General features: G+C 41.4%; 1 protein-coding gene across 7 annotated transcripts in view; it reads left to right on the forward strand.

Moving 5' to 3' along the window:
* Positions 1 to 13,788, forward strand: part of LOC132774327 (dimethylaniline monooxygenase [N-oxide-forming] 2-like) — a 34,576-nt gene that overhangs the window by 20,697 nt on the left and 91 nt on the right. For 3 of the 7 annotated variants that reach the window (XM_067467663.1, XM_067467665.1, XM_067467664.1), the window contains exons 8-9: positions 2,264 to 2,336; positions 4,745 to 6,997. In XM_067467663.1, coding sequence (XP_067323764.1) covers positions 2,264 to 2,336; positions 4,745 to 5,093 — 422 coding nt within the window. In that variant the 3' untranslated portion in view covers positions 5,094 to 6,997. Of the gene's footprint in view, positions 1 to 2,263; positions 2,337 to 4,744; positions 6,998 to 13,788 lie in introns of those variants that run through there. The other 4 variants (XR_010909840.1, XR_010909839.1, XM_067467666.1 and 1 more) reach the window with 4 other exon arrangements.

Raw genomic sequence — 13,788 nt, forward strand, 5'->3', positions numbered from 1 at the left:
TTATCGAAGGCCAAGGATTATCCCCTCTAGGCGCTTCTTTAAGCTCCCCCCTTCTGTTTGCTGAGTTCTTGTACTTCTTGCTCAGTTCTCTCTATACGGGCTGGAGTATTCTCTCCTGATAAATATCTGCCTACCTGAATGCTGTTTTCCTGCCCCACATGACTCAGTTTAAAGCTCTCCTAACAGGCCCGTAGCCAGGATTTCGTTTCGGGGGGGGGGGGGGGGGGGGCTAAAAAATTTTCAGGGGGAGTTTCGGGGGGGGGGCTGAGTTTCGGGGGGGGGGGCTTTGTCTGAGTGAAAGAGGGTCTAGCCTAGCAAACCTTTTGTATCATTACCCCAATACCCCCATACATATGGGATATATTGAGAATGATGATCAAATCATGATATTAATAAACATAACAGTTTAAATAATGCACCAGTAAGGCCTTTTCGCGAACCACCATGAGAATTTCGGGGGGGGGGGGGGCTGAAGCCCCCCAAGCCCCCCCCCCCCCCGGCTACATGCCTGTCTCCTAATCAGGTTTGTAAAAACGTTCTTAGCAAAAACGTTCCTGCCAGCCCCTGTGACATACAAGCCATTCCTTGCCAGAAATTCAAGGTCCAAGGAGCCAAACTGTTCCTGGTGGCACCATTTGGAAAGCCAGTTATTTTCTTCAATTATCCTTCTTTTCCTTTCTAGAGAGAACTTCCAATTGATTATGTACTTCCAAATGTCTAAAATGATTCCTGGTCCTTTTACTATGTGTGACTTTCCTGCAAGACAACTGCTTGGTTGTACAGGAACACTTAGAAAAATACATCTCCTGTGTGTTGGGACCGAATTCTTACTTAGAGGGATCCCCTGTGTTACTCTCCTTTGTGATTCTCCTGCATGGGCAGTCTGTTCTGCTGGATCCAAGTCAACCTTTTCCTCCATAATACATTGTAATGTGGCTGCCTGGGTCTCAAGGTGCTGGACCTTCTCTTCTAAGAGGGCCACTAACTTGCCCTAGCTGCAAGTATAGCTATCCACATCCTTGAGAAAGAACATAAAGACCGTACAGTTGTTGCAGGTGACTGCATGAGCTCCCCCACCATCCATTTTTGCAGACTTAAGTAGAAAATTAAGTAGAGAATGGACAGAAATCTGGGCCTTCCTCTCATAACCTCCCCTCCTGCCAAAGGTCAAGATGAATGCTGAAATACAACACCGTCTGAGCTCTGTGAATCCAGTATTTTTTCAAATGAAGCAGAGAGTGTTTGAGCATTGGAACATTTGCAGGGATACCAAGATGCTTTTTTTTATAAAGCTATTGTCCTTCTGTTGTATGCCTGTGAAACATGGACCATCTACAAATGTCACTCTTGACTATCTGAAAAATCCCATCAGCATTGCCTTTGAAAAATCCTGTCCATCTTGAGAAGACATGCAGAAAAAAAATCAGCATTCTGGAAGAAGCAAAGACTAACAGCATTGATCCTCCACCATCAGCTTCACTGGACTAGCCAGATTATTGTTTGAATGCCCAGTCACCATCTCCCAAAGCAATTGTTTTATTCTCAACTTAAGAATGGAAAACAGAATGTCGGTGGAGAACAATAGAGGTTTAAAGATGGAGATAAAGCTAATCTAAAAAAAAGAAAAAGAAAAGAGGAAGGTGCATCATGCCAATCCTTGTCGGTACCACCTTCCAACTGGAAATCTCTGTCCTCATTGTGAATGACCATACGGATCCAGAATAGATCTCCAAAGTCTCTTACAGACCAACCACCAAGACTACTTTTGGATGACAATCATGCTTCACCCTGAGAGATCACTTATTGTAGCATTATGCGGTGTGAAGGCTGCTTGGGGGCAGAGTGTCCACAAAACATACACCCCAATTTGTGCTGCAGCGCACATCAATCCAGAAACAGCATGAGATCATTGTCTCAAGGAATTCCTAATTCATATGTTTATAGTGACCACATGACCAAGCAAAAAAAGTAAAGCAAACAGCCAAAAAAGAGTGGAAAGGGAAGGCACATAGCACAAAGGCTCCAATTGCTTCCTCCGTTTGCTTCTTCCTCTCCATTGCAGTCTTTCAAGTTCCCTGAAAAAATCTATACTCAGAAAATCCTGCTGAACATACGAAACTATTATGCCAAGGAGAGGAGAATTCACCACACCTGAAGTGAAGCACCCTTCTGTGAATTTGAGAAGGGAATGAGTAAAGCAATGTGTGAAATAGTTTAATGTCTCCATTCCCACCTTTTCTTTTTCTTTCCTTTTTTTCCTTAGGACTGAGTTCTTTGCCTTCAGTGAGCACCATGGTGGCTGACACCAACCAAAGAAATGAGAGAAGAATAAAACGGTAAGAGAAATATTGTATGCTTTATTGTAATCCTGTTTGACACCCCACATCAGATTTCCAAAAAACATGGATATAAAATTAAAAAGTGTCATATCTTGTGAACGGAAGACTTTGAGAGTTACTTAAAAATTTTTACAAAGTGGTCTGAGGATTTACTAATCTTTGTCCTGGTTATCTAATCTTAAAAAATAGAACTACGGGGTTGGAAGAGATCACAAGGACCACACAGTCCAACCCTCTACCTTGCAGGAACACACAATTAAAGCCTTCTCAACAGATAGCCCAAACTTCAATCCTAGAAGCCAGGCTGAGAGCATATGGATAAAAATCTGGCAGGAGACAAATGAGAGGAATGAGATTGTGACAGTCTACCACAATCATAAAATCATACATTTGGAATTGGCCACAAGGGCCATCCAGTCGAACCCTCTGACATGTAGAAACACATAATCATTGGACTCCTGATAATGGCCATTCAACCTCTGTTTAAAAACCTCCAGTAAAGTCCTTCACTACAGTCCAAGATAGCATATTCCACTCCTAATAGGTGGAATCTCTTTTCCTACAACTTGAATGCATTGCTACATGTTGTTGGTCCCATCTACGCTGACTTATTAATGCAGTTTGAAGCCAGTTTCAAACTTCAATGATCAGGCAACAAATTTCAACAAAAGTCCTTGAAAGAACCCCCTTAATATGTATTAGTGCTCTGTGTAATCACCATCTGTGCCTCAAACTGGTTCCAAGATTTCCTATGGAATCATCTGCATAGCAAAACCACATTCTTCAATACCAGTTTGAAACAGCATTAAATGGTCAGAATAGCTCCTGGTCTCTAGAGGAGAAAATAAGCTTGTGCCCTCTTCAATATTCAAATATCTTTTATCCCTCTTTTTGAAAATGGGGACATTATTTGCCTTCTTCCAATCTGTTGGAGCATCTTGTGTTTGACAGGAATTGTCAAAAATGTTTGCCAGTGGGTCTTTCAGTTCTTTTAATACACTTGAATGTAATACATCTGGCCCTGGAGGAATTACTCTTGTCTGAGCAGAGTGTCTGCCAGAAGCAAATCTATCTGCTTTTAAATATTTCATGATAATCTTGAACCCCTCTAGAAAGAGAGTGACCATCATGGGATGTCTTCCTTGAAGCGTACCACAATATTTCCAATTGCAAAAAGGTCTGTCTTTTGGGTTAAATATCCCCAGCCCCCAACAGCCTTTGGAGAAAGATTTTGTGTGAACTTGCTTGCTTGTGCGTTCTTTAATGTTCTATTGTTCTTTAATATTATCTTTTCAAATGTGTTAAAAGATATACAAAGAAACAAACTGAAAGAAGAAAAATAATGCAGAAAAAAGAAACACAGTATTTTTTTTTATTTACTATATTTGCATACCGTCCTCAGCCCGCAGGCGACTCAAGGTAGTTTACAGAGGCAACAATTCAATGCCAAACAACACCATAAAAACATTTTAAACATTCAAAAACATTGACATATAATATAAAACCATAACAAGATGAATAAGACACCATAAAAACATTTTAAACATTTAAAAACATTAACATATAATATAAAACCATAACAAGATCAAAAAGACATAAATCATTTGCATCTCCTAGTTAAAACGTTGTCCAGTAAAGTCTAATATAGAAGTAAAATAAAAAAGATACATTTGACCACCAGTTTTCTTAACAATGTTTATGCAGAAACTAAATAAAATAACTTTATCAAACATAATTACCATTTGTGTCTTTCTGCTACTGCCAAAACCTATAAAATGTTACTTCTCCAATAAAAAGTCACGTTATCAGCTTAACACACACTGATATAGTCCAAACCCACATTTCTCACACCATCTTATATTTCTGCCAAAAAAACCCCACAATGCAAGATTTGTGTGATTATTAAAAGCTTCTTGATCTCAATTTTTAAAAACAAAAACCAAAAATAATCCCGTCAAGAGGTTTACTATATTCAGCAAAAGTACTCTCAAAGCTGTATCACATTTTATTAGCCCTGCAGTACACTGTGTGTCTTAAAATTTTAAGCTTGTTCTCAGAGTAAACATGATTATCTGTTTTACTAAATTGTAGTGATGGTGGCGTGCCTTCAAGTCATTTCCAGTTGATTGCAACACAGAAGTGAAGGTATCCAAGGCTTTTCTTGCAAGGGGTTTGTCATTGCCTTCCTCTGAAGCTGAGATAATATGTTTACAGGCCACTGCATAGAGTTCTGTGAATAAGCAGGCATTCAAACCTTGATCTCCCAGAGTTATAGCCCAGCACTCAATCCACTACTCCATTCCAGCTCTCTTCATTACATTGTTAATCTAGAGTAGCACTATGTACTGGCTTCACTCCCTCAGATAGAGTTGCAATTTTTATCTTTGTTTTCTTAATTTCTAAAGGTTTGGCACCAGCCGCAATCAATCAATCCAAACAGATTTCATTGAGTATCTGGATGAGCTTGCTGTTGAATTAGGATCAAAGCCAAAGGTATTCCCATTGTTACTGCGGGATCCCCAGCTGGCCATGAGAATCTTCTTTGGACCCTGTAGCCCATTCCAGTATCGACTGATGGGACCTGGGAAATGGGCCGGAGCCAGGGATGCCATATTCACCCAGAAGGAGCGGATCATCAAGCCTACCAAAACCCGAGTTGTGGGCAACTCTCCAAGCTATAACCAGTTTTTCCTCCTTAAAATCAGTGGTATCATTGTTGTCTTGGCTACTATATTCCTGATCTCCACCAACTAATGTAAGAATAATGGTTTGAATTCAGGTTGCAAAAGTTATGCATGGCTCCTCCTATAATAATCAGTTTATATGTGGAATAATTGATTCCACGGTTACAGTCAGGCCTCTATTGTTATTAGCTTTTGTGTATATATTCAGAAATGGAAAATATTTTCTTTCTCAAAAATGTGCAATATAAAGATGGTGTGCAAAGATACTCTGATATATGTCTGTATATGCAACATACCTAATTTCTTATAATCCCCTCTCCCAAAAATTTTTCAACTTCCAGTCTTCTTCTCTCCACTGTGCCTGGTGCTTCCACATACACCTGGCCATGGGAGATAATAATATAATATAATAACTTCGTTTTTATACCCCGCCACCATCTCCCCAAGGGGATACGGAGCGGCTTACAACAAGGGGCAAGCCCAACAATTACAGATAAAAACAAAGGCACGGTTTAAAACACTCAATAAAAATAATAAACCATAGCACAGTCAAAAACACTTAAAACAACATAAAACAGTAGGCTGAGAAAAAAGTTATAATTGAGCAGAGTGCAAAGAAATCTTAAAGGAGCCAAAGGAAAGTTCGGAGATTGAGTGAACAGGGGCTAGGGACAGAAGTTGGCAAAAGTGTCGAGGAACCCAATAAAAGGGCCGAAATAAAGTGCAAAGCTTAAACTTAAAATAAGGACCAGATGGATTTATAGTAAACTGCCTAATCAAAGGCACAACGGGACATCCAGGTTTTCAATTCCTACCAAAAGGAAGCCAGAGTGGATGCCTGTCTGCTCTCCCTAGGGAGGGAGTTCCAGAGCCAGGGGGCCACCACTGAAAAGGTCCTCTCCCTCAACCCCACCAACCGTGCTTGGGACGGTGGTGGAAGAGAGAGCAGAGCCTCTCCAGATAATCTCAGGGTATGCACTGATTTGTAAGGGAAGATGTGATCATGAAGATAGGCAGGAGGAGTGGGAGGAGAACAAGGCAGTGGTGAGCAAGCTCCCTGGGGTCAACAGCAGTGGTGGTAGTGGCCTATCTCCACTCATTGCCCCTAGGAGGGCTTCGAGAAATTTATTAATTTGTTTTACTTTCATGAAGGGTCATCTGCCTGGCCCCCTGAAAATGTGGAGGGCCAACTGTAGCTGAGACCAGATAACCCATAGCAATTCTGTCCATAACTTCAAGGAATATTCACCTTCCTCTTTATCTTCCCTACTGTTTTAGGTTACATGTCTTCACAGTCATATTGAAAAACATCTAGGAAACTCACAGAGAAAAGGTAGGGCAGGTGATGAAATTTTCAAAATGTTTTCCCAGAGAATATTTGTAGGCACTCTGGTATCTGTTTTGTAGGGTACTCATTTTATATTTTATTGCAAGAAGACATAATTAAGTCAGCACTGATAAGACACAAATGAGGTACAGGTAATTATGAACAGGATAGGTTCTGTAGGTTTGTTCTTAAGTTGAATTTTTTTGTAAGTCGGAACAGATGCATTGTTAAGTGTAACTCCAGCCATATATATATAGAGAGAGAGGGGGGGGGGGGTTAAGTTGGAATAGGAAAAGGTTAATAGCCCTGTGATGATTATTTTGCTGTCTTGTCCCTATGCAGAAGATTTCACTTCACTTTCTGTCCCTGTGATAATTGAATGTTGAACATTCTGGCTTGTTGTGGAAACAAGGATCGGAGAGGAAGCTTCTGTGGAGACACCTTTTCCCCATGATAACTCTTCCAGGAGTGACTTTCCCTTCCGAGGGGTAGATTTCTCTCACTTCCTATTGTCTCACCCTTGTTCTTAACTATGAGTTGTTTGTAAGTCAGATATTTGTAATTCGGGGACTGCCTGTACTCCACATAGCACACCAATTGTAATCAAATACATTTCATACATTAAAAATGAGAGAAGCACAAGAGAACACTGGTTTAATAAAATGTTTTCTTTTAAGATGATATTTGCTATAATATTCATGTGTGGAATATTATACAAATTGATCTTTCCCCCTTATCTTTTGAGGGAAAGTACCTTTCCCCTCTCCTCTTCTATGTATACCGTATTCTCTCAAGTTAATTTCCAAAACATATTACTCTAATAAATTCAAACAGAAATGGAATATTGGCTCAAGACACTAAACTGAAGGGATGAGTTCGAGTAATATGTCGAGTACTGAAAGATCGAGTATTGAAAGAAGCCCACAAGGCTGAAACCCAAGGAATCAAAATCAGAATACAGAGCCCGACAGTTTACAACATGAAAAGAGCAGTGGCTAAGCAACCCAGCCACTCTATGGGCTCTATTTTAATAACGTTGAAGGGAAGGTCCACAACAAGGAAACATGGGAGTGGCTTAGAAGGGAAACTCTAAAAAAGGAAACCGAAGACCTGAGTTTTGCTGTACAAGAACAGGCTTTACGAACAAATGCAATAAAAACAAGAATGGAAAAGTCCTACAATGACCCAAAGTACTGTTTATGCAAAAAGAATGATGGGACAGTAGAGCACCTCATTTGTGGTTGCAAGAAAATAGTCCAGACTGACTATATTGAACGTCACAACAGGCTAGCAGCAATGGTGCAGTGGAACCTTTGCAAGAAGTATGACCTACCCTGCAGTAAAACCTAGTATGAGCACAAGCTGGAAAAGACTACGGAAAACAAAGAAGCAAAAATACTCTGGGATTTTAGAATCCAGACAGATAAACACCTGCCACATAACACACAAAATATAATTGTTGTGGGAAAGAAACATGTTTTTATTACAGACATTGCAGTACCAAGAAATAGTATAATAGAGGACAAAGAGCTGAAAAAGATCATGAAATGCAAGGACTTACAAACTGAAATTGGACAAGTATGGCAAAAGAGAACAACATGGTTGGTGCTCTTGGCGATATTCCAAGAAACCCCAATAAGTACTTGAAAAGCCTTAATTTGGACAGAACTACAATCCACATTCTACAGAAGGCACTCCTCCAAACTGCACACATTCTACGAAAATACCTCTAATGTCCTAGGCCCTTGGGAAGAGCCCGATATTCAGAGATGAATCCCAGACACTTTGACCTCATGTGTATAGGTTGTTGTGTTGTTATGTACATGAAAATGAAATAATATTTTGAACCAACTGGAGTTTCTGAACATGGTACAAAGGCAGTCCAATGTAAAGGGTATTGTAGAAGTCCAACCTTGAGATTACCTGTTGATGCACTACCATCTTAAGATCCTCCTAATCTAGGAAGGGGTGCAGCTGGCGGATCTGGCAAAGTTGATAGTAAGCACTCCTGACCGTCACATCTACCTGGGCTGACATTGGAGAGACGGATCCAGGATGTCCCTTGCTGTAGACACAGTCTTTCAGGAGGAGTGTAACCCCATTGAGAATTGTTGACATTCCTCCATCCCCAGGTTAGGACCCTTGGTGGCAAGCACCTCTGTTTTGTCTGGATTTAATTTCCGTTTGTTTTTCCTCATTCAGCCCATTACCTCTTTCAGGCATCAATTAAGAGGAGACATACTCTCCTTAGATGAAGCTGTTTTTGAAGCCATGAAATATATTTGGGTCTCATCAGTATATAGATAACACCCCGCCCCATTCCTGTGGATGATCTCTTTCATCAGTTTCATTTAAATATTAAAAATCATTGGGGATAAAATGGCATATTGTGGGATGCCACATAACAGCTCCTTTTTTGGGGAGCAACTATCCCCAAACACCACCATCTGGAACCTGCCTGAGAGGTATGACCGGAACCACTGCAGCACAGTGCTTTGGATTCCCAGCAGAATAGAGTTGGAAGAGACCACATTAGCCATCCTGTCCAACCTCTTGCCATGCAGGAAAAAGCACAATCAAAGCACCCCTGTCAGATGGCCATGAAGTGAGACATGTCTAAAGCTACACTGGCTAGATCAATGGAGTCCAGAAAGAATTGTTCACTTAAGGAAGAGTTGTAAAATTTGCCTACAACTAGAACTCCTGTGGTAACCAGACAGCAAACTCCTAAAAAAGCCAGAGAAAGAAATTCTTTCATATGCATTAATGTGATACCACCCAAACATCTTCAACACATTCACATTTCTGTGGTAATCCACTGATTTCTGACCAGCCAAGGCTGCCAGTAAGGCCACTGGCAGACTAGCTAAACAAGGAGTGATAGAGACAGTAATACTTTGCTAAAAGGTAAGGGGTGGGGTGGCTGGATCTGGTTTAAAAAAACTGAAATTGACATCTCTTGAAATTGGATCTTCCCTCTTTCCTCCTAACTCCAAAGAATTCCATTCCAGGTTTTGTAAATGCCTTGCCTCTGAAGGAGGGGAAGGGGGAAATTCAGTCCCAAATCACTGAATATTAACAGAAATATTAACAGAGCTGTTTGTTTGAGACTGGATTAAACCGCCTTCTCCCCTTTCGGAAAGAAGACATTTTATTTTTTAAAAGATCAACAGATTTTTCCCTTTGCACAATAGTCACATCCTTTTTTGCTGAAAAAAAAGGAAAAAAGGGAGAAAAGTGAATTACCTGAAAGTGACCAGATCTTCTTGGATGCTAAGCAAGTTCAGCCCTGGTCAGGTAAGCCAATATTAGTTATCCCAAACTGTATTCTAGATAAACAAACTGGCACAATTATCTCAGGGTGTTTTGCCCATGCCATCAGCTCTGAGCTGGATTTTCTAAGGGATATTGACCACAACTGCAAAGATAAATGTTACAATGAAATTTAGCTTGTATGTAGTTTGAAACAGTGATGGTCCTTACTATCACTATAGGTCATGTAAGTAAGTAAGTAAGTAAGTAAGTAAGTAAGTAAGTAATAGATCACTGATTTTTGGGCACACTGTCTTAGCTTCTTTGGCATAGGTTTTGCACCCTTTTCTGCATCTTTTCAGCCCCCACAAAACAGTAAGCAGTATCCAGGCTCACAACAGATCATTCCAATTGTCTTTCCAAAAATACCACAAAGCACTAATCCACAGCCAGGCAACTAAAGTTCAGAATCCTTTTCAAGTAGCTGTACTTCTTGGAAAGAATAAAGATTTTGTTTAAACATCTCTGGAGAGCACTAGCTAGGTCAGTGGTCCAAACCTTTCTTTTGACCAGAGACTACTTGACCAGGGACCACTTTGACCATGGACCATTTTGACCAGGGACCACTCCCCAACATTAATACCAAAAGGGTTACAAATCAATTTTTAGTCAACTTTAGATTCGGTTTGGGGTGCTGATTCAGAAAATTGCATTAGATAGACCACATCAGCTCTAGTTTCTGATACAGAACATAGTCCACAGTCAGCAACATTGGGAAGGAGTGGTAGGTGGTGCGAAAGGAATGGAAATAAATAAAATGGAAAAAAAAATAAGGACAAAAGAGGCTTGCGGACCAGATTTTCGTCCTCACAGCCCACTGGTGGTCCACAGTGCACAGGTTAAGAAACACTGAGCTAGGTAATGTTATATTAGATGGTCCACCTGTAATTGACTTCAGATGAGAACTTGGTCTACTAGCTTCTGCTTTAGTTTTAATACAGAATTTTCGGTACTGTTTCATTATCCAGGTGGACTCCAAAGGGGCCCTTGACAGAGAAGGACAGTCCATTTTATTGGGGTGGAGGGAGTTGAAGGAGGAAAATAATTTCCCCCATTTTTGCTGGTTGTCCCTCCCCCCTTTCCCATATCATAAACAAGGACGGTGACATGGGTGGAGGAAATAACACGAAAATGGGGAAATGGTTTAACTCCTTCAACTCCCTCCCCCCCTGTAAAATGGACTATCCTTCTCTGTCTGGCGCCCCCTTGTGGCCTCCACCCAGACATTGGAACAGTGGGATCAGGCTTTCAGAGAAGCAGTGCAGTAATATAATATAATTGGAATATGTGCAATGACTATGGGATGGCCTTTTGGATGTTGTGTTTTAATATTAAATGTAATGTTAAATGCTTTATATGTATTACCTTTTAATCCAATTGATTTTAAGCTTAATGCTCATATTTAAATTTGTTTATTTAAAACATTTATGTTCTGTCATTCTCACCCCGAAGAGGACTCAGGGAGGAGCACAACATACAAACGGCAAATATTCAGTGCTGGGACATAATAATTATACGCATACATAAACATTAAAATCATTGATCTCGACATTAAAATCCACTGCTTAAAACCGTCTTGATCATCCGCATCGAATCTAGTTGGCATGGCGAGGTTTGCTGTGGCTGCCTTTTTGCACTGTTCCAAAGGCTTGGTCCCAAAGCCAAGTTTTTATTTGTTTGTTTATTTATTTATTTACTATATTTGTATACTGCCCCTCTCAGCCTTCCGGCGACTCGAGGCGGTTTAGAAGGCAAAATTCAATGCCACAAAACACAATTACAATATAAAAACATTAACATCAATAAAATCATAACAACCGCAATAAAACATAAGTCAATAAATTCTCATTAAAACATTGTCCAGTCCCATCGTGTAGTTGTTCCGTTTCCTATGTCCATTACTCAATATTTGCAAATGCTTGCTCGAATAGCCATGCCTTGAGTTTTTTCCAAAATGTAAGGAGCGAAGAAACTGATCTGATCTCCCTAGGGAGGATGTTCTATAGCTGAGGGGCCACCACTGAGAAGGCCCTGTCTGTTGTCCCTGCCAGCTGTGCTTGTGACAAAGGTGGGACCAAGAGCAGGGCCTCCCCAGACAATCTTAAAGTCCTCTGTGGTTCATAAGGGGAGATGCGTTCGGACAGAACCATTTAGGGCTTTATAGGTCAAAGCCAGCACTTTGAATTGTGCCCGGTAGCAGACCGGCAGCCAGTGGAGTTAGTGCAGCAGGGGAGGTTGTATGCTCCCTGAGAGCCGCTCCAGCTGGACCAGTTGAAGCTTCCAGACAGTCTTCAAGGGCAACCCCATGTAGAGTACTTTGCAGTAGTCTATATGGGATGTATGTAACAAGAATGTGGACTACTGTGGCCAAGTCAGACTTCCCAAAGTACGGGCGCAGCTGGCGTACAAGCATTAACTGTGCGAATGCTCCCCTGGTCACCGCCAAAACCTGGGGTTCCAGGCTCAGCGATGAGTCCAGGATCACACCCAAGCTGCGAACCTGCATCTTCAGGGGGAGTGTAACCCCATCCAGCACAGGCTGTAACCCTATGCCCTGTTCGGCCTTATGACTGACCAGAAGTACCTCTGTCTTGTCTGGATTCAATTTCAATTTGTTAGCCCTCATCCAGATCATCACAGCTGCCAAGCATCGGTTCAGGGCCTGAACAGCCTCCTTAGTAGTGGGTGAGAAGGAGTAACAGAGTTGGACATTGTCTGCGTACAGATGACACTGCACCCCGAAACTCGGGATGCCCTCCCCCAGCGGCTTCATATATATATGTTGAACAACATAGGGGACAGTATTGAAACCTGAGGAACCCCACAAGACAATAGTTGTGGGGCTGAACAGGTGTCTCCCAGTAATACTATCTGGGTACGACCCTCCAGAAAGGACTGGAGCCACCTCCAAGGCCCATTCTGGCAAGGCGTCCCAGAAGGATATCGTGGTCAATGGTATTGAAGGCCGCTGAGAGGTCCAGCAGAACCAACAAGGACACACTCCCCTTGTCTAGCTCCTGGCATAGATCATCAACTAAGGAGACCAAGGCTGTCTCGGTTCCATGTCCCGGTCTAAAGCCAGACTGTGCCATCCTTCTGAAGGACAGGAGGGAGGGGACTGATCTAACCTCACCAGGAAGGGTGAGGGGCAATCACTATGCCACCCCTGTACCAGGTCAAAGCCTTCTAGAGCTAGTATCTTTCTTTTTTCTAATAATGACCAATCCCTTATCCATGTTAGAGCAGCGGCATCGTAGTACAACTGAAGGTCTGGTAAACCCATGCCTCCTCTTTTTTTTATCGTCAGTCAGATTCTTAAAGCTCTCGTCCCTGCCAATCACGCCTGTGACAGTAGCAGGACAGAGAGCAGGGCCTCTTCGAAGGATCTTAGTCTCTGCGATGGTTCATAAAGGGAGATGAGTTCGGAATACGTGTGTTTAAGGCATTCAATAATTGCCATATGTAAACTGCCTTGAGTCCCTTTGGGGGTAGAAAAAGGCGGGGTATAAATAGGGTAAATAAATGAAATAAATAAATGTCAAATTTTCATAACTTTGCTGACTTTGAATACCAAAAGATGTAAAAGCCAAATTATCCATGATGAAGACCTCCAGATTGAGAAACCTACGCTTTTTACAAAATGCCTTGTAAGTAGGTGTATACTCCAGAAATTGAGATTTAAACATGTGGTTGAAAAGCTTATGCGAGCTAAGCTATCTGCATGTTGCAAATCTTCAACCATTTTTGTGTATTTTTTTCCTTTTAATGGACTCTGCCTGAAGAACCTAGATAAGCAAAGTATTGGGTAAGGTATGCAGTGGCACAGGTAAAGCATACATAGTTGTGTTCCACTTTGCTAAAAGGTATTTAAGACTTGTGTATACTCAATAAACATATCCCACAGACTCTCAGGTGGGGGGTCTAGCCCCTTTGATCAAAGAATGGTGTGCATGTGGTTGGGCGTTTCTTTTTTGATCAGGTTTAGAGTTTCTTAAAGAGCTTCCCTCCTACTTGGGATGCGGAAGGCAGACATTTCAGAATCGCTTACACTTACTCTCTCTCTCTCTCTCTCTCTCTCTATATATATATATTCTGAGGGTGTATTTTTCTTTTTCTGTATTTCAAG

The sequence above is a fragment of the Anolis sagrei genome, chromosome 4 (genome assembly GCF_037176765.1).
Source record: "Anolis sagrei isolate rAnoSag1 chromosome 4, rAnoSag1.mat, whole genome shotgun sequence".
In the NCBI taxonomy this organism is placed as follows: domain Eukaryota; kingdom Metazoa; phylum Chordata; class Lepidosauria; order Squamata; family Dactyloidae; genus Anolis; species Anolis sagrei.